This window comes from Chlamydomonas reinhardtii, chromosome 3, assembly GCF_000002595.2.
Source record: "Chlamydomonas reinhardtii strain CC-503 cw92 mt+ chromosome 3, whole genome shotgun sequence".
NCBI lineage: Eukaryota > Viridiplantae > Chlorophyta > Chlorophyceae > Chlamydomonadales > Chlamydomonadaceae > Chlamydomonas > Chlamydomonas reinhardtii.
In genome coordinates this window covers 1,153,288-1,173,952 of record NC_057006.1, presented here as the reverse complement: position 1 = coordinate 1,173,952, position 20,665 = coordinate 1,153,288, and the positions used below count along the sequence as shown (strand labels likewise).

Sequence of the window (20,665 nt, the reverse complement as noted above, 5' to 3'; positions counted from 1 at the left end):
CACACCGACAGCCAGAAGGCTAGCCCCGCACCTCAAGACTGCTGAGTTGTGGATGTTTTCATGAAAGCTGCGCGTAATGGGAATTCAGATGCGGTTTTCGGTAGAAGGATAGAATTAGTAGCAATATTAAGAATTAAGAACACTAAATAAAAACGCTGCGAGAGGGTGCAGTCCCCCGGCTCCGCTGCAAAACTGAGCCGAGGAAAATATATGGAACAAGGTAGCGTATAGGGCCGCGTTGTGACATGCTCCTTAAGATGACAAGAACGATCGCCGACATACAGATCATTCAGCGAACGACGAAACGCAGCAGCTCAAGAATTTATGATTATAATTCTAAGATAAATCTAAAACAAATCCCAGCGCCCAAGCCAAAGCGTGTCCCTGCGCAGGGTTCTCACCTCTCGGGGGGCTGACAATGGACAGTGAACTCGTCATGCATGATGTTATGATGGATTGTAATGCCCACGACTATTAGCTATCCGATGTGTTGGCCGGTCACCTGGAAACCCGTATAGAACGTGTGCGGCAGTCGGAGAGGCGCCAAGCCGTCCAGGTCCCAGAACGCATGGGAAAGTGTCCCACGTGCACAGTTAAGTAGCAAAACCCGTATAGACATGATAAATACTACCCTGTGTGCACTGTAGAGGCGCTGAGGCTAGACGACCGAAGCTCACTGACGATAAACAACACGAATGCACGGTGGCAGTGCAGCACTAAGGCGAATTCGTATTAAGTGATGTTGAACTCGAAGAAAAGTTAGCTTGAGCTGATAAACTGAGGAGGCCAAGTGAAATGGACCTCGACGTGCCTGACCTCCTCGCGGATTTCAACCCGGGTGCTGGATTAGTGGTTCCAATAGCCTCAGGTTGGTCAGCGCTTGTGTCGCGTAAGCGGGCTCGGGGTCAACTTCGGACTGCCCGCTTTGGCTTGAGCACCAAACTGCGCCCCCGCATGTCTGTAATACACAGCTGGCACGGCTGCATTATGTACTTACATGCTGCCAATATATACTCACTCCGAGCTGGCTAAACTACCAACACTGACCATGCCCCGCCAACTTGTAAACACACAGTTGGCCAAGCGCTGCTGCCGCTCGCCCGCAACCTGCCGAAAGAGGAACTGGAGAATGTCGACGTAACTGGCCTGGACGCGCTCCTCTCGTCCGATCCCAGCGCGCTTAATGACGTGACCTTTCAGCGCAGCTCGCCCAGCGCTCCCACACCCCAGGCCACGCCCACAGCGCCCTCAACCAGCGCTCGGCCCGGTAGCTCCACAACCTTGGCAGCCGGAGCCTCCGTACACCAGCCCTATCTCCGTGAGCAGCAACGACAAACGCTGCCGCATCTTCCCAGCCTGTCGGGCTTCGCGTCAGCAGGCGCCGGCCAGCAGCCCGCATGCCCTGCAGGAAGCCACCTGGGGCCCGCAGCCGCGCTAGGTGGCACCCAGGCCTGCCTCTCCAAGATTTCTGATCCCGGCTGCGGCAAACAAACCACAAGCAACAGGTCGAGCCTGTCTCAAATGGTGAGCCATACCGTAGTCGGTTGGCCGTATGCATGGCGCCGTCACCGTTGAGCTGTCCGTGGTCCGTGCACGCGCCAGCACTCACGGCTTTGTCTCCCTAATTTCATGACTGCTGCGTGCAACCATGACGTATGCGCATGCAACGGCATTCCATGCAGGATGAGGACGGCGGCGACGATGCGGGCGCGCCCGAGCACGAGGCCCAGGACGTCAGGAACGGCGACAGCGGCCGGGGCGACGGCGGCGGCGGTGGCCACATGTATGCTTCTGAGCCGCCGCGGGGTCCCGAGCCCATGACACTCATCTCGGGCTGCAGCGAAACTGCGAGCGGCCACCGCATTGACGGTGGAGAAGCGCCTTCGGTCTCGCATTCACCGTCAGGTGCCGGCGGCGGTGCGTCTGCGCCGGGGGCCGCAGGCGGCGCAAGCGGGGCAACGCGGCCAGAGCAGGCCGAGACCGCTCCCAGCCGCATGTCTGCCAACCATCAACTGCCGGGCGCCGACCCAACCGCCGGTGCGTCACCGCGTAATGGCAGCGGCATAGCCGCGGCTGATGGTGATGCGGAAGGCAGCGGCGACGGCGACGGCGATGAGGAGGAGGAAGAGGAGGACGATGAGGAGCTGGGTGACGCCTTGGCGGGGGCGCCTGCGGAGGGTGCCGTCAGCGGGAGTCGGCCCGCAAAAGCAGCGCGCAGCAAGGCGCAACCCCGTGGTCGGAGGCCGAAGGCAGCAAAGCAGGACGGCGGCGGCGAAGGCGGTAGCGATTCGGAGGACGAGGACGGCGGCGAAAGCCGGCACCTGGGGCGGCGGGTGATCGAGTACGCGGAAAAGGTGCGGCATACAAGAGCATGTATTCGTTGGGCAAACCGTCCACCTGGGCATTCCCTCACTCCAGAATCTCATCTCGTGAGAACGGATTTGCTGGTAATGTTGCCCACCCTGTCCTTAAACCTGTCGTAATGCCTTCTTTATTTTGGCTGCCGCTCCCACACAGATCGTGGAGCAGGCCTGGGCTGCCAACCAGCTGTCTGACGTGCCTCACACCGCCACACTCGACTGCAACGAGCTTCCAGGCATCGGCTTTAAAAAGGCGGGGCGCATCCTGGCAACCGCCGCCGTGCGGCTGCTGGTGCGGGGAGAGGAGGCGCAGAAGAAGGGCACGCTGCGCACGCTGCTGCGCTCCGCCGAGAACGCCGGCATTCTGGCGCAGCAGGGCGGACCGGCGGGGGCAGCCGGCATAGCAGCGGGTGGCGGCGCGGCAAGGGGCACTGCGGGTGGCGCTGATATGGGTGCGTCCGCTGCGGCAGCTGCTGCCGCGGCTGCCGCTGTTGCCAGCATGCCGAACCTTGCCAGCATGGACCCTGAGACGCTGCGCGTGTGCCTGGCCGCCGCCGCCGCCGCAGCGGCGGCCGCGGCTGGCACGCCGTCAGCAACGTCTGGGGTGACGCAGCAGCCCCAGACGCACGCACAGGCGAACGCCATTGTGAACCTGGCATCTGAGCTGCAACAGCATGGTCTGGGCCAGTGGGCGGTGCAGGCGGCGGCGGAGGTGGCAATGAAGGCGGCTGCGGCGGTGCTACAGCAACAGCAGCAGCATGCGGCCGCTGCGGCTGCTGCTGATCCCCGCGGCGCGGGAAGCAGCGTGGATGCGGGCCCCAGCTCATTGAACCTGCTCACCGCCGCGGCGGTGGGCCCGCCGGACATGCGCCACTTTGGCGGCTTTGCGGCGGCGCCGTCGCATGCGGCGGCAGGAGGCAACATGGCCACATTGTACTCAGCGCAGGGCAATCCCCGCGTGGAACCCGCCGCCGCGCCGGGGCCGTTCCAGCAGATGGTGCTTGAGGCGGCACTGGCAGACGACTGCAACCCTGACGGCGGCGCCGGCGCAGGGCTTACCACCGGCGGCGAGCTGGAGTGCACGCTCTCGGGCCCTCGGAGCAGCACAGATGAGCTGCTGCAAGCAGTTTTCGACGGCATGGGAGATCCTGGAGGAGCCCGTGCTCTCACTGGTAACAGCGGCGGTGGACCCAGTGGCGGAAGCAATGTTGTTGCTGGCGTTGCTGAACCGCGGAAGAGTGACGGTGCGGCCTGGGACCTCCTGGGCCAAATGTTTGATAGCTACTGTGGCGGCGGCGCGCCGGCGGCGGCAACGGACACTCAGGCATCCGTCTCGCTGCCGCACCGCCAGCACCATCAGCCGCTACAGCTGCCACTGCCGCACGTGTCGCTACAACACCCGGCCCTCGCAATGATTGCCGCGGCGGAGGCGGCGGGGCCGACCGGCGGCTTTCGCTTGAACGGGGGCAGCATTACCATGCTGGACGCGTGGGTGGACGCACAGAATGATGAGCACGTGGATGCGGCCGTGGTCGCGGCCATGGTGGCGGGAGATGACGACGTTCCCCGCCTCCACGACACGCTGGGCCCTGTCGTCGGCGGCGCTGCCACAGCCGCGTGTGCAGATGGGGCAGGGCTCAGCACCGCGAGTAGGCAGCACCAGCACCAGCACCCACAGCAGCAGGCAGCGCCGACGCCAACGCTGCTCGCGCCGATGCCCGTTCGCGGCGGGGGCGGCGCCGGCGTCTCAGCGCTTGCTGACGTGTCTCCGGGAGACCACTCGCCGGGCAGTGACGGCGGCGGTTTGATGGCGCCGCCGCAGCCGCGGCCGCCTATCTGCATCAGCCCGCCACCGGAAGACCTGGATCCATCAGAGCTTCGCGATGATTTCCCAGACCTGCCGTTGACCGCGTCAATGTTCCGGATCAGCAACATGAGCATCGCGGACGGCCCGCCGGCGCCCGGCAGCGCCCGGCCCAGCGCCTCGGCGTTTGGCGCCAACCCGTTCGGCCAGTTTGGCGCCGCAGGCGGTGTCGGTGGCGGCGGCACGCCCAACCGCCTGAGCAATGCTTTATCGATACTCCGTGCCGGCAGCGCGGGCTGCATGGACATGCTAATGGTAAGACAAGATGGAGTGAGCGGCGATGCCGTCTGCATGGAACTCGTATGGGGCAAGGGCGGCATGCGTCATTACTAATAATCTTCATCAGCCCTTGCATTACTGCTTCACATGCAGGCTTGCTTGCAGTCTGCCTTGCTCTCGTGCGCCCCTTACCTCTCCGACGCCTTGCCTGGGGCTTTTCACGCCGCAGAGCAACGACTTCATGGACGCACTTGCCGCCGCCGACCCACTGCTTGCGGCGGAAGTGAGCGCCGGCGGCGCTGCAGGAGGCGGCGGCCGCGCCTCTCATGCGGACAAGTTCCTCATGAGCATCGATGCGCTGCCGCCCGTGCCACCGCTGCTGCCCCCCTCCCTCATTCCGCCGGGCTACGCCAATGCACTGGTCATGACTACTGGGGACGCCGGAGCTGGACTCAGTAACAGCGGCCCGCTGTCGGCTGCAGCGGGAGCGGCAGGGTATCGACGGCACCAGCAAGGGATGGAGGCGCACGCAGCGCTGGAGCGGGTTGCGGAGGAGCAGCCGGACGTGGATGCCGAGGGCACGGAGGAGCCGGAAGAAGAGTGGGGCCAGGGCCGGCGGCCGCGGCGTGGCGCCGCCTCTCGCGCTGTCACGGCGCGCTCGGGGGCGCCGCGGGAGGTGCTGCAGGAGGGCGAGGATGAAGGCGAGGACGACGGGGGCACGGTGGCGGCGGCACCGTGGGCGGCACGTGCCGCAGGCAGCAGCCGCGGCGTGCCAAGCGCGAGGCGGCAACTGGTGCCTGCGTCACCGATGTCAAGCCCCATGATGACTTCACCCATGCGCTCGCCCACAGCGCCCGCACGGACCTTCGTTGAGGGCCCCACTGCCGCAGCCGCGGTAGCGGCGGCGGGCGCAATCATGGCGCCGCAGTGCCGAGCCGTGGCGGGCGTGCTGGGCGGCGGAACGACCTCCATCGCACTGGGAGGCAATGGGCATCGCGGGGCGCCGCCGCAAGCGGCCCCCGGCCCTTCGTCCTTCTCGGCGCCTTTTGGCGGTGGCGGTGGCGGCAGCAGCTTGAGCGGTAACAGCCAAGGCGGGCCCGTGACGGCGCGAGCGCTGTTCATGATGGACGGTGCTGGCGGCCTGGCTGGCGGCGGCGGCGGCGCGGGCGTCACGTTTGCAGACGGGCTGGGTGGCGACTGCGCGCCGTCGCTGATGCCGCCGCCGCCGCCATTCCAGCACGGACACGGACACGGGCACCACAACCTGTTTGCGGATCCTCGCTACGGTGCCGCGGCACACGACCTAGAAGCGATGAATCGGCAGCAGCTGTCCGCACCTGCAGTGCTTGAGCACCCGGGAGCAGCCATGTTGTGCGCCGGCGCCGGCGACGCCACCGCCACCTCCACCTCGGGCGTTAGCGGTGGCGGTTGCGGCGGCGGTGTTGGCGGTGGCAGCGTCGTGTCGTCTGCGGCGGACCCGTCAGGCGGCCTGTTTGCGGGGCCTGCAGCCATGCTGGCTTCCCTTACGGCCGCGGCGGCGGCGGGTGGCGGAGTCATGGGCATGGCAGCGTCCGCGCCGCAGCCGCAGGTGCCTGTTGGGCTAGTCAGCATGGGAACCGGTCATAGCAGCGGCTCGCAGCTGTACGCGTCCGCAGCCTCGGTGGCCCCCGGCGGCGGCGGCGGGCTGTGGGCAGAGCAGCCGCAGGTGCAGCTGCAGCAGCACACGCTGCACACGCCAGCACCAGGCATGCAGCAGCATGCGCATTCACAGGCGGCACCGGACGTGTTGAGTCTGCAGCAGCTGCACAGCAGAGACAAGGCCAGTCCCTTGCGCAGTGCTTCCTTCAGTCGCGGCAGTGTCGGCAGCAGCACACGCAGCCCACGACGCGCTCACCTAAACGCCGCCATTCAGGCCGTCGTGAAGGCGGCTAGCGCCTCCCCATCTCCCTCGCCGCTGGCCCGCGGCAGCGATGGCAGGGTGATCCGCCGCGGCGCCGGCGCCGCCGCCGCCGCCGGCTTCGCAGGTAGCATGGAGAGCCCACTTGCTGGCAGTGCTGCTGCTGCAGCCGGAGGCAACAGCCGCGCCGGCAGCGTTGCTCCTCAGCTGCCGCCGCTGCCAACTTTACCGCAGCTACCACAGCTGCCGCAGCTGTCTCCAGTGCCGCAGTATGCGCCTCACTCAGATCTCGGTGACGGTGCGGCACACCATGGCCTCACTGCAGAGATGGGTCTCGCTGCCTACGATGGCGTCACTGCAGCAGGCGTGGCGGATGGCGCCGCCGCCGCCGCCGAGGAGGCTAAGGAGGCCAGCACTCTGGCTGCAGCTATCGCGGCGGCCACCACCGGCGGTGGCAGCGTTGATGGGTTCACGAGGAAGAAGGGCGGCGCCAAGGCCGCCGGCGGCGGCCGTGCAGGCCGCGGCGCGAAGCGTGGCGGCGCCGGCAGCGCGGACATCGGCAGCGGCTCAGATGACATGGACGCAGGGTCGGCGCCTTCCGGCGGCGGAGCCGCGCCGACGGCGGAGCGGCCGTCAGGTGTGGGTCGGCTGGGCGCGGCGGCGCCGAGTGGCCGCGGCAGCCAGATGGACAGCGGCGACGAGGAGTCGGGTGGCGGTGGTGGCGGCGATGAGGAGGGGGACGGTGGCGGAGTCAGCGGTGGGGGCGAGGGAGTCAGCGTGGTCAACCTGCGCAAAGTGACGCAGGACGGCGCGCCGCGGCAACTGACCAAGCAGTCGCTGAAAGACGTAAGCAGGGGCGTGGGTAGGGGGGGGGGCGCGTGACCAGCAAAGGGCGAGCGAGCAGGGCAGACATTGGAATGGGCAGCGCAGTAGCACGCGAGCCCACGCGTGCACGCCCTACCTATCTTGCAACCAATCCACCAACGCCCGCCCTTTTACCCTCCCTTTCTTCCCCCCGCCCACCCTTTTGCACACCCATCCTCCCCAGGTCTACCACCTGCCCATCAACGAGGCGGCGGCGGCGCTCAACATCGGCGTCACCGTGCTCAAAAAGTACTGCCGCAAGTTCAGGTGAGGGCGACGACGGGAAACTCCAGTTGTCCGTGACATCAGCTGTACCCAGCGGCAAGCCCTGAGCCATACCTGCTCCTTACAATGCCCCATTCGCCTTTTTCTCCCAGCATTCCGCGCTGGCCCTACCGCAAGCTCAACAGCGTTAACAAGCTCATGGAGACGTTCGAGCGCTACAAACGCGACGCGCTGCTTGGTGGCAACGTCACCGGCGGCGAGGAGTGTGAGGTAAGTACGTGGGTGGTTGCTGGGAGGCTGGGAGCCGTTGGGCTTTCGGTTACATGCCCGGCACGTGCACCACGCGTTTGAACTGAGTGCATGCGGCAAGATGGATGCTTGTGCAAGCACAGCAATCCTAGCTACATGCGCTGCCATGTACATGCGTACGGCAACCTCGTCAATGTACGGTGTCACGTGAACAGGTTGTGCTCCAGAGCCTGGGCAAGATGAAGGTGGAGTTGTACGAGGACCCGGACAAGGACATCGATGAGCGCATCAAGAAGCTGCGCCAGGTGTGTACGGCAGGGGCACGAGATAGAACTCCTGGACGCGGGGCAGTATGACGGTTCTGTGACAGCCAACTGGTGCTGGATAACGTTTGTGTTTGTGTGCGGGTGTGTGCGACGACGTGCGTGGTGCGTGTTAGTTGTGCATAGCGGCGGCGTTCCATACATGCTTGATGACACACAAGCCTCCTTTGCCTGGCACTCTCGAACACCAACGCAATGACAACCGTTCCACACGTATGCTCCATTACACACACACACACACACACACACACACACACACACGGGCGGGCTGGCTTTCGTTTCATTTTTTAACACACACATACACGCACGCACGCACGCACGTACGCACACACACACACACACACACACACACACACACACACACACACACGCACACACGCACACACACACACACACACACAGGCCAACTTTAAGGTTGAGTACCGAGCTCGCCAGGACACCACCGGCAAGCAGCAGCAGCCGCAACAGCAGCAGCATCAGGATGAGTTTCAGCAGCTGCTACAGCAGCAGCTGCAGCAGCACCTGATGCAGCAGCAGCAACAGCAAATGTTCCTGCCGCAGCAGCAGCAGCAGCAGCAGCAGCAGCAGGAGCTGCCAGGGGCGCAGGGGCAGCAGATGCTGATGCCTGTGGGCGATGGCTTCGGTATGCACGGCGGGATGCCTCAGGGGGCGGCTGGCATGCTGCCTGCCATGCCGCCGCCATTTCTGCTGCCGCCCTTCAACCCCGCGGCGCTGCCATCTCAGTTCCTACCCGAGGGATCCGCACAGGGTGAGCATACGGCATTAGTATGTAATCCTTGTGGTGCTTTGGGACGCACAGCTCGCAAGTGATGATTCGTGTACGTTGCTGTATGTGTTGCGTAACCCAGCGCCTGACAGTCTGCTTGCCTTGCCCCACATCCCCCTGTTTGCCTTTCCCTGTCTACAGGGTTTGGCGGCGGCTGCCCTGCCGCGAATCCAACCAACTTCTAGAAAATTTCTTGCCCCGATGTCGAATCAACCCTGACCTGAATTGGCAGTGTGCACTGAACGAATCAAGCTAGGTGACACACAACTAGCTGGCAGCATTGGGTTGATTGAGCAACATCGTTGACACTGCACATGAACTTCAAGTGTGCGCTTTGTGGTGCAAGGTGTCTGTGCAGAATGTCGTCTGGCACTCTGGCGCCTTTGGTTTTGGCGGCGCTTGTCATTCCTTACCCATGTATGATGGCTGTCTACGCACGATCAATTGCGCGCACACAGCCACGTATTGGCGTGATTTTCTTATGTATGGCGGCATTCGTGATCAGGGAGCGACCACAGGCGCCTTCCCAATTCGCCCCGGCCAGGCTCCATACACAAGCCGCATTTGTGCGCTGCGGCGGAAGGACGGCACTGAATTTCCACAACGATTATAAGGTGTTAAGAACCGGCGGCCATTTCACGGTCGAGGTTTATTTGCTCTTCATACTGGTGCATTGATTTGGCTCGCATGGTTGCCTGGAGCCCCCTGAAGCCATGCACACACGTCATTACACACTTGCTGGATTGCGGGCAGGTGGCTAGCTAGCTAAGAGCCTGGCATTTGGGGTTGGCGTTGACTGCTGTGAAAGTTGTGACAAGGAACTTGCTGTGGACAAGATGCCGCTTGCATTGAGCTTCCTAGTGATCATGGGTTCCTGGAACTAACCCCTGCTAGTGACGGCACAGCCTGCTGCTGCAGTAAAACCAAACTATGATCCCACCCTGGGTGTGCTTGTCAGGCACTGGCCCGTAATAACAATGATGCTCCAAGGGTATGGTACGCGGTTGCTGTTGCTGGGCCAATACTTGTCTTGCCGTGCGTGAGCGAGGTGCGGCAGTACGCGAGACTTGACGATGCAAAACCTATCTAGACGTGCCTGCCTTGCGACAGGTCTGGAGTGACATGACACGTGCTCTTTATGCATTCTAAGCCCTAGGGCCCCAGTCAAGGAGAAGATGGAGAAGATGAGACGAGACCAGGAGAAGATGAGACGAGACCAGGAGAAGATGGAAAGGCTCATGAATTAAGTGGCCCTTGACACATTGAATGCCATGAGGGTTATGTGTGAAATAAATGCGTTGCTGCGAACGGCTGACGGGTGGAGGCTGCTGCTGCGCGTGTGCCGAGGATGTGAGACTGCTGCCGTGAAGCCAACAGGGTTCAAAAGGCTTCTGCCTGGAACTCCACCCAGACACTGATGTCAGCACACAGATACCGTCTTTCTCGTCTTGCCTTACGCGCATGATGCAGAGCGAGCATAAATCCATTGGGCATAGGCGCGGGCCGCCAGGCAGCGCGGCTGTAACATATGTGTATGCCCTTCCCCCCTGTCTCAGCAGTCCCCATGCACAACCAAGGTCCAATGCCCGTATCTTGTAGATGCCCTCAGGCCCGCGGCGCCTACAGAGCGTAGATGGACTCTCCCGCGGCATCTACGCCCGGAAAATTTTCCCTAGCAAGCCCCCAAACCCCCAAAACGTCTTCATATACCGCCAAATCTGCGCCAAAACGTCTACACTTCGTAGAAGCGCCAGGGGGGATAGAATGCTCAGGTTCTTACCCCATGCTCAAAGTTACAGAGCTTGAGGAGAGCATTACACACGTACTTTTAGTTTTGTCAGGGGGTGTCTGATGAGGAAGTTCTGGCCTGCCAGGGTTGGGGGGTCGGTCCTCGTCTATGGGGGTCCGTCGGGTTTCGGGAGCCCATCCGGCGGATTTCGGGAAGCGCCCCACAAGCAAAACTAGGAATCAAACGCAGCAATACGAGGCTCATATATGCACGTTATGACGTAATAAGCACAAACAAAGCGTGGGGGGGCTAAGTTGCGCGTCCGGGCGTGGACATGTCGGGACATGTCTCCATTCGACATTCGACACATGCGCACTGACACGGCTGGGCTCCGAAGCGCTGGTGCGCATGAATTCACGTCTTACAAGGCTGCCAATGCACATTGTCCATTCGTCACGCGGCAGAGAGTTGAGCGCGGGGTGGGCTGGCTCGAGGGGAGGGCATTTTCCATGGATACGATCCCGGAGACCGTGCCGGAGACCGAAGTCTTAGAACAGGACCACTGATGGCACGGAGTGATAGTGCTCGTCAAGAGGAGTCGATTGACACCACTTTTGTATAAAATGGAGGGTTTTCACCCCTAAACAACAAGCTTTTGTCCGTAGGGGGGTCGGTCGTCCCCTCAAGGGGAGTCCCGGGGGATTTCGGGGCATGGGGTCTGGCACTTTGTTTCCTACCCGCCCCCAAAATTCCAAAATATTTTCTCCGCCTTCGGCGGATTTTGGGCGAATTTCTACGCGTAGATGGATACAAGCACTGGGCCACTGGCAAGGTCCCAGACGGTCCCAGATTATTGACACGTCATGGGCTTCACGCGTTGCCTAAATGTGACCGAAACCAAAGCGCGCTGTCATTTTACGCAGGCCTGGACCTGGTATCAAAGATAGCCACGGCTTTTAACTCAACCGCGGTGAGCCTGGTTTCGCTGAGCCAGGCCCCGTCGGGCTGGACGCCCAACATTCCGGTTGCTTGACCGCAGACCGCATTCAAAGGGCCATGAAAACAGGTAGTAAATTGAAAATAATTTTCAGGACCAAGCGCTGGACAGTACTGAACACGCGCATGTAATCACACAACCCGGCAGAAGAGGAGCGGACACTTGGCCCCGAACTTGGCCTCCTGCGCTGCGCGCTTGCCAAAGCTATTGCTGACAATAGTTCATTCACTTGCCCCAATCTCCGACACTGCTGTGGCTCTCCGCACGACGTGCTTGAGGTCCGCAAGATAGCGAGCTCCTCGTCCGCGCCGAACGCACGGCCTGCTGTCTGCTCCTGCGTTCAGGCAATCCTTTAGGATTATAATAAGGCAGCCGACTCTGCTCGGTCGACAGGCGCGCGCGCGGGAAGGGTGCATCGATTCTAAACGACAGAATTCCGCGCGGCTGGGCCTGACACAAAGCCTACCCTGTCGGTGAGTAGCCTGTAATTTCAGGAGGTCTTGGAGCCTTAAAGGCTCTAGATTATTGACGCGCGTTTGGAAACGGTGCCCCGAGACTCAAAATCGATGTGGCCCTTCAGGGACAGCAGCTTCAGGCTGGATGGGCTCCTTTTCTGTTAGGTGCGCGACCATAATTCCTAACTTATGAAGCGCATATGACTGTGCATGCCTCCGTCTCCTTGCCCACCACAGTGGTTGACACGGCGCGCGCATGTCGACTTGACCTCCCACGCACCGTTGTACACATGGACACCGGTAGCGCAGCCATCGCGGCCGATGCCGCAGTCTCCAAGGATTCCAATGACTCACAAGTCGCAGCTGAAATCGCTCATCCGGGTTGTGGCTATCAGGCTACACAGAAATGCAAGGACAGCGGCACGGGCAGGCCCGGGGAAGTCGACCTGGGCGGCGACGTAAAGGACACGCAACTCGTGAAAGCTCCAGCCGATGCCGCTAATGTGGGTCTAAACTCGAGGCGTTTTGAGAGTGGTTCCAAAGCATTTTGTGCCTTGCTGCGGTGCCCTGCACGCACGCATGACGTGCTAGACACGCTGCCGCTTTTCATGTCCCTTCCGTGTCACCCTCTGCGTTCTGTGCCGCAGTCCGCCATGAACACCTGCGGCAGACTGTCGGGCCCCAAAGCGCCCGGCGGCGGAGGCCCACCCCTGCCTCTTAAAGCCATGAAGGAGGCCGGCAGCGGCGCGGGGCTTGGTGAGTCATTGATTTTTGCCGTCCTGGCTGACGCTGTGCCGCAGCCGATAGTGCCCACTAGCTAGATGTATGGGGCTTCTTATTCTCCCGAGTCCCGAGACACGGCTTGACACGCCAACCTAGCCAGTCCTGTAAGCACATCCATATCGCCTCGGCATCCCCATGACGGTAGCCGCGGTTGCTGTCCTTGATTCTTCTTCAACTGCAGACGGGGAGAGCCGCGTTCACTTCCTGCAAGAGGCCTTCCTGACCATCAGTGAAGAGCTGGCGGCACAGGGCGTCAACCCACACGCCGTCATCGCCGCTGCCAGCAACTCACCCACCGCCAGTCGCGGCGCCAGCAGCGGTGGTGTGGCCGCGGCTGTCGCGGCGGCCGCATTCATTTTGCCCGCCGTTCGACCGCTCTCCGCCCCTACGACTGCCGCCATCCCAGTTGTGATGGCCGGCGGCGGCAGCGGTGTCGTCCCAGCGCCGTTGCCGACTATGCCGTCTTTGACGCCGTCCCAGGCGCAGACACAGTCGTGCGCCAACGCCGCTGCTGATGCCGCCTCTCCGACTGCCGCATCAGGGGGCGGCGGTCCTCCGGCCTCTGCGCCGCTGCTACCAGACGGCCCGGCGGCCCCGGCGGCACCTGCCATCGGCGGCGGCAACGGCGGTGGTGACGCCGCCGCCATGGGCGACGCCGCGGCCGCCGCCGCTGCTGGTGGCTTCGATTTTTTGTTTGATGCATTCCACGCCTTTGTTCACCACGATGGCCCCACCGCTGACGCTAACACCGTTGCTGCCGAGGCGTCGCCCGCGTCCAAGGCGCGCCCGACCTCACAGCAGCCGACGGCCGTCCAGACTGCGGACCGGGACCAGAGCACATGCAGGGCGGCAGGAATGCAGCCGCCGCCACCGCAATCGGCCCTGTCCGGGGTTGCGACGGCGGCGCGCGCCAACGGCCGCAGTGTAACCATGTTTGATGTTTGGGCGGCGGGAGAGGAGGGCGGCTCCGACGGCGGCAATGGCGCTCCTGCCACAGACACAGACCCGATCCAACAGCCGTCAGCGGCGCCGCCGACGGCCGAGGGCGACGGCACCGCGCAGCAGCAGCAGGCCGATTCCCACGGCGGGGCTGCTGCTGGCTCGACAGCGGTGGAGGCAATCGCCGGTGCCAGCAGCAAGACCCTGGCAGCTCCCAAGCCTGTGCGCCTGAGCCCCTTCTCAGGAGGAGGAGGCGCCGTCTCCGCCTTCGCAGGCCCCGCCACCACTTGCATCAGCCCTGCGCCCATGGATGCAATGGATGGCAGTGACGGCGACGGCATTGGCCGCGGTGACAGCGAGGGTGGCAAGGGCTTTGGCGGCGCCAGCCGCCGCGCCAGCCGCCGCGGTGGCGGCGCCGCCGGCGGCGCGACGCCCATGCGTCTGAGTAATGCGCTATCGCTGCTGGGTGCGGCCAGCGCAGGCGGCGGCTACATGGACCTGCTGGGGGTGAGCAACGAATTCAGTCACTTATCATGTCTTATTGGCGCTAGCTTGCACTTGCGTTCCTTGTCCAGCCACGTCAAGTAACACACCAGCAAGCATTCCGCACATTATTACACACTCAAGTAGCCGACGCACGTTCCGCCAAACGCAGCAGCCGCACGCTCCACCTCCACTCCACCCTACCTGCCCGCTTACCTGCCTGCCCACGCGCCGGCCCCGCCCGCCTGCCCGCCCGCCCCCGCAGCCCGGTGACATGTTCATGGACAGCGGCGTGGACCCCCTGGCCGATATCTTGATGGACGCCATGCGGCCCTCGCTCACAGAAATACCCGTGGTAGCGATGCCCGCAGCAGCAGCGGCTGCAGCGGCTGCAGCAGGCGGAGCCGCCGCCGAGCCGGCAGGCCGCAGCGGCGTGCCGCGCAGCTCCCTGGCCACTCTGAACCGGATGCTGATGTCGGAGGGTCGGCAGCAGCCGCAGCCACTACAGTCGCAGCTGGTGCAGCAGATGCAGCAGCAGTCGGCGGGTGTGTCCTCGGCGCCGCCTGGCAGCGGCGGCCTTGCGGCCGCCTGTGCCGCCGGCTCCAACACCGACCCCCGGCACTGCTTGCCTTCGCCGGCAGCAGTCGTGGCAGCTGCTGCAGTGGCAGCTGCGCAGCAGCAGCAACACCAGCTGTCGTCACCGCCACTGACGGGTGGCCAGCCGCAGCACCAGCAGCAGCTGCTGCACGGCAGCCGTGTGGTGCAGGCACAAGCCGGCTCCTACGAGAGCATCATGGGCGGTGGCCTGTCCGCCGTGGCACTGATGGATCTAGAGGCCATGTCACGACACCAGCTGTCAGCGCCTGCCATTCTAACACGCCTGCCTTCGGGTAGCGGCTGTGCCGCCGGTGTCAAGCAGTTCTACCAGCAGCAGCAGCAGCAGCAGCAGCAGCAGCAGCAGCAGCAGCAGCAGCAGCAGCCGCACCAGCCGCACCAGCAGCAGATGCAACAGATGCAACAGCAGGCTGTACAGCAGCAACAGCAGCAACACGCCGCGTTCGCACACCAACAGCAGCAGCAACCGATGCCACAGCAGCAGCAGCCTCACCCTCAACCGCAGCAGACCGCCACCTCCTCGCTGCTGCAAGATGTGTTGAGCACAGCACGTGCGGTGCTGGGGAACGCAACCACGGTTGGAAGCATGTTCCCCGCCCCTGCTGCTGGCAGCCACAGCAACACTGCCTTCGCCAACGCGCACGTGAACAAGGCAATGCTGCAGTCGCTCCCCGCCTCTGCTGGATCGGGCGTGCCTCTCTTCACGGCCCATCAGCAGCAACAGCTAATGCAGCACCACCAGCAACTCATGGCCACGCAGCACGCCAGCAGCAACAGCGCTGGCACCACTCCCACTGGCGGTGCCGCGCATGGTGTCCCCGGCAGTGTCCCCGGCGGCGGCTCCGCGGCAATCATGCAGCCCGGCCCAGTCGTCAGCGCGCCCTCGCCGTGGGCGCCGCAGGCGCTGGTACAGCTTCCGCCAGCGGCAGCACCGCCAGCGGGCGCCACGGGCCTGTACCAGCTGCAGCAGACACAGCAGGTGCAGCAGTCACAGCACTTGCAGCAAACGCACACGGTCGGGGGGCCGCCCGCACTGATGCAGCCGCAGCAGCAGCACCTGCAGCAGCAGCACCTGCACCCCATGTCACTGTCCCAGCCGCTGCCGAGCCACAACGCGCCCATGATGCCCACCTCGCAAGCGCCGCCGCCGCACCAACTGCCGCTCCCGCAACACCAACAGCACCTGCTGTCCCAGCAGCAACTACAGTCAGGTGGCATCCAGCGCTCAATCAGCATGGGTCACTACCGCATGGGGCCCGAAACAGTGGAGCTTGTGGATGCCCAGAGGCTGCAGAAGCAGGCGCAGCAACAGCAGCAACAAGTGCGGAGCCTGCAGCAGCCCTCGCACGCGCAGCAGCAGCAGCAGCTGCACCTCCACCACTTCCAGCAGCAGCTGCCGGCGCCGATGATGATCAGTCCCGTGGGGCCGCCCATCTCTACTATGATTCAGAACCACCAGCAGCAGCAGACGCTGCGTCCCCCCTCCGTGCCGCCGATCTTCGCCAGCGATCTGGCAGTGGGCGCCGCGGCTCACGGCGGCGGGGCGCCAAGCATCAGCACGAGCACCGGCAACAGTAGCTCTGCAGCCATTCACATCAAGGTGGCCGCACACGCGATGCCTACGGGGCCGTTGTTTGTGGGGAGCTACGGCCCAACGCAACAGCAACAGCAACAACAACAACAAAATCTGATGCGTGCATTGGAGGAGGCCCGCCGCAGTGCTGGGCAGCAGCAGCCCGCCGGCAGCAGCGGCGGCCACGGCGGCGGCGCAGGTGACAACGGTGTGCCCTGCCGGGGCTTCGCCCGCACCTCCTCGGGCTCCACTGCCGGCGGTGGCAGTGCACATCACCACCAGCAGCACCAGCAGCAGCACCAGCAGCAGCAACCCTACCAACAGCAGCAGCAGCCCGCTCTTGCGGATGGCTGCAACAGCCCGCCGGCCGGCCCTGCCTCCCGCAACCCCAGCGGCCGCAGCCTCCTCATCCGCCACACCAGCGGGCTGGCACGCACCACGAGCGCGGCCGCCACGGCCGCCGCCGGCGGCGCTTCCGGCATTACCTCGCCTCGCAGCCCCGCTGCCGCCGCAGCGGCCGGCGGTGGGCCGGGCACGCCGCGTAGTCGCAGCTTCCGACAACAGCAGTCACAGCAGCAGCGCAGCGACGTGCCTCCTCCTTCCAGCCTGCTAGGCTCAGGCACCTTCCTCGCGGGAGACATGGGCATTAAACTGGAGGATGGCAGCACGGCGCCTGTGGGCTACTTGGGGGCAGCGGCAGCTGCAGTACCCACGGGCGCTGCTCCCACTGCAGCCCTGGCGGCGGCGCTTGCCGCCGGCGTTATGCGCCGCGGCGGCGGCAGTGACGACGGCGGCGCCGGGGCCCCCGCCGCCGCCTCAGGCGACAGCGGCGAGGGATCCGGCGCAGACGCTGACGCCGCTGGCGGTACTGTCCGGCGTAGCCGCCGTGAGCCGCGCGGCGGCGTCAAGACGTCTCGCAGCGGCGGCGCCGGCGGCCGCCGCCGCCGCGCCGGCGATGACGACGATGCGCCTTACGAGACGGACGATGCGGAGGAGGAGGAAAGCAGTGACGGAAGTGACAGCGACCTCGATGATGATTTCCTGGGTGGCGGCGGCGGCGGCCGGCGTTCGCGCAAGTTGGGTCGCGATGGCGGTGATGATGACGTGGATGGCGGGTACTACGTGGATGACAACTCGGTGTTGGTGGTGCGGGCGGTCAAGGACGGCCAGCGCCGCGAGATCACCAAGCACGCCCTACGCAAGGTGAGCCTTGAGGCTGCTTGACTGCCTTGCGTGACCTAGCTAATCGGTTAGGTTGCGTGGCACAGGGGTTTGGTGCATGCAGTTCGTTTTGTGTGTTGGCCCTACGCGGCGGCCGAGGGCCACGACGGGCGTCGCGGCGCCCTGCCTTGCTTGCATAAGCCCGCTCCCTGAAATCTCTGCCTCCTGCTGACCGCCCCCGCGCGCCCTACCTCATTCCCACTCGCCCGCCCGCCCATTTGCACACCCATCCTCCCCAGGTCTACCACCTGCCCATCAACGAGGCGGCGGCGGCGCTCAACATCGGCGTCACCGTGCTCAAAAAGTACTGCCGCAAGTTCCGCGTGCCGCGCTGGCCCTACCGCAAGCTCCAGTCCATGGGCAAGCTGATTGAATCGTTCCAGCGCTACAAGAAGGGCGCGCTGGGGGCCGGCAACACAGACGAGGCGGAGCGCTGCGAGGTAGGGTGGCGGCGGCGCGGCGTGGTGCGCTGTGCATGGCGTTGGGGTGAGAGTCTGGCGCCGGAGGCGGCGGCGAAAGTGAACCTGCATTGTTTTACCCACTTGGCTGACGTTTTATTGCACGTGTTGGTGTACGGCATGTGTCACAGGCCGTGATCCAGAGCCTGTACCGCTTCCGTGAGGAGGTGTACGACAACCCGGACAAGGACATCGACGAGAGCGTTAAGAAGCTGCGCCAGGTGCGTGTGTGTTCCGCGGGCGCTTTTGCCTATCTGTTTGTGTGCTTTGAAAGGCCAGCGGGAACTGCTTGACACAACGGTTGGTGCTTCAGCTGAGTGCTGACACGTTACACTTCACGCGGGTTCATTCCCTGCCTGCTGCAGGCCAATTTCAAGATCGAGTACCGCCAGCGCCAGGGCCAGACGCAGGGCGCACCGTCGACCGCCGCCGCCGCTGCAGGTGGGTGCGGTGCGTTGCCAGTGTCACTGCACTGCTAGCACTGCTGCCACTGCCCCTGCAGCCTGAGGGCTGAGGACAGGCACCGCTCCAGGGTTCTGAAGGGTCGCGCCCTAGCTAACCTTCAACCTCACTGGTCTGACCCCCTGACTGTGAATGCAGATATCCTGATTGAGGACGGCATTGGCATGGAGGGCGTGGCGATGGAGGCCGGCCGCGGAGGCGCAGAGGGAGGCAGCAGCAGCACCTCAGAGGCAGTGGCAGCGTGAGCAAGGAATGAGGACGGCACCAGCAGCCGGGGGTGTGCGTGATGCTGCCTGCGGTCTGAGGCAGCTGGAAGAACCATAAGATGCACGCACATTCATCTTACAGAAGGCCATTCACGCCGCATGGCGACTAAGTGACTGCCTGCCGGACTGGCGGAGCGACGAAGGACGACCCATGCTGCCACTGTTGACCCGCACATAACGCCCTACCTACCTGCGACTCTCACACGTACAAGAGCCCTCCTGGGCCGTGACCCTGTATTAGCAGGTGTGCGGGGGCACCCCACGCTCGTCCCCATGCGTGGAAAGGGCCCCCATTATGACCATATGCCCATATCAAGGCCGCAATTATTTTTGGATCTCTCACGCACATGGACAATATTGCGGCTTACCTATATCTAAGAAGTGGTTGGACCTGGGTACAGGAAGGCGGCCACAGGCCTGACTATCCTGGCGGCGGGTTGTTTTCTACACTTTGGCGGCATGCAAGCATCTGGGGAGCAGCAGCGTTGAGGCCAGCATTATATGTGTGGTGGCCTCCGGTGCGGGTCACAAGAGCTGTGTCACGCTTTGCTTCCAACCCGAAGGACTGGTACGTGGATGGACATGTGAGGAGTGCGCGGGGGCATCCTAATTGGTGGGTGCGGCCGTATAAGCTACTGATACGGTATTCAATAGTACGGTATCCATGAAGGCCGGGGGCTGGCGATTCCTGGCCTCCCCGCCTGTGCGCGACCGGAAGTGTGTGTGAGCTCCTGGCACCGGTGGATTCACAGGCATGATGGCATCGGCTCGTGACGTCTGAAGCAACTAACGGTGTGTGCTGTTGAGGACCCGTGCAACTCTGAGGCAATAAAGACCACAACATTGCTGAGAGGGTTTCAAGAGCATTTTGTCGAAGCACCCAACAACCAATCGGCCCATGTGGCCTATGCCTGAGTGCATATCGTGTGCGCTGAGCGCGTGGGCGTGTGGAGTTGCGTGCTTGCATGCGTGTGTGTACCAGCTCAGGGCTCGCCCCGGGGGTTTGCCCCTGGGGGTCCTCATGCAGTCTAAAATACGCGTACATGGCGGGCTGGGTACGGGCAGCGCCAGAGTGACGGCTCACCTCTGAGGTCTTGCTTGGATTCTCAAGGGTGCCAGCAAGTCCGGGCGAAATAAGTGGCCCACAAAGCTGAGTTTGTTATAGCTGTATGCGGGTCTTGCCCCCTCCCGGGCCCGACACACGGTCACCGCGCGCAGCCTGTCACTCTGTCAGGCTGTTGAACGGTTGGCTTGGCAGCGTTACGCACCTCAAGTTGTAAGTGGGTTATTCTGCGTCTTCAGGCGCAAGCAAGTCATCTTGATGGAGGCTGATGGCTCTACGTGGAGAGAGGTTATGGGGGCGCGGTGACGCGCGTGAGACACTGGGGGTATGGACCATTGATAGCCTTCATTCAAGTCACCGTTATTACTTCTCCAGTGGTGACCCTGCTGCTCATTGCTTTATTTTTACGCGGGTGCGCGCACGCCGCTGCGCTGTGAAGCACGGGTAATGCTGCAGTGCTTGATTGGAGTGTGGGGTGCGTAAGTAAGAAGGAGGGGTGGAGGGGTGAGGTGCGCAGTAGGCGGGGCGCGTGTCTTGTTGATTGGTGTAGGGATTGCATCAACGCGGGCGATTATGACGAGAGCCACGGATGCCCCACGGTCAGAGCAAGATGCTCGCGCGGAGCCGTAAGCCAGTGGGCTGCTGCGGCCGGCCGCCATACATTGGAACGGAGCACAATAATGCGGAAGTACGGGGGCGTGGGTGCTTGGAGGAGCGTAGGCGGTGGATCCTTTTTACACGGGAATAATTGTCACAAAGTCACCAATACGTGAGACGTGAGTGAGTGAAGTGAAAGTCAACTAGTGCATGCTGCATGTAATCTTGTGCACCAG

General features: G+C 63.4%; 2 protein-coding genes across 2 annotated transcripts; both read left to right on the top strand.

Moving 5' to 3' along the window:
- The first annotated feature begins 17 nt into the window (after nucleotides 1–17).
- Nucleotides 18–10,325, top strand: CHLRE_03g149400v5 (uncharacterized protein). The gene is made up of 10 exons (XM_043060486.1): nucleotides 18–868; nucleotides 1,076–1,524; nucleotides 1,683–2,354; nucleotides 2,518–4,479; nucleotides 4,673–7,186; nucleotides 7,389–7,471; nucleotides 7,582–7,699; nucleotides 7,894–7,983; nucleotides 8,404–8,770; nucleotides 8,930–10,325. The coding sequence occupies exons 1-10, from the start codon at nucleotides 796–798 to the stop codon at nucleotides 8,971–8,973; spliced, it is 6,372 nt and encodes a 2,123-aa protein (XP_042925615.1). The 5' UTR covers nucleotides 18–795; the 3' UTR covers nucleotides 8,974–10,325.
- A 982-nt stretch (nucleotides 10,326–11,307) lies between these two features.
- On the top strand, nucleotides 11,308–20,664 carry CHLRE_03g149350v5 (uncharacterized protein). Its single transcript, XM_001695517.2, has 9 exons — nucleotides 11,308–11,987; nucleotides 12,207–12,472; nucleotides 12,617–12,725; nucleotides 12,934–14,198; nucleotides 14,440–17,565; nucleotides 17,823–18,023; nucleotides 18,173–18,262; nucleotides 18,407–18,482; nucleotides 18,642–20,664. The coding sequence occupies exons 2-9, from the start codon at nucleotides 12,260–12,262 to the stop codon at nucleotides 18,746–18,748; spliced, it is 5,187 nt and encodes a 1,728-aa protein (XP_001695569.2). The 5' UTR covers nucleotides 11,308–11,987; nucleotides 12,207–12,259; the 3' UTR covers nucleotides 18,749–20,664.
- The last annotated feature ends 1 nt before the right edge of the window (nucleotide 20,665 follows it).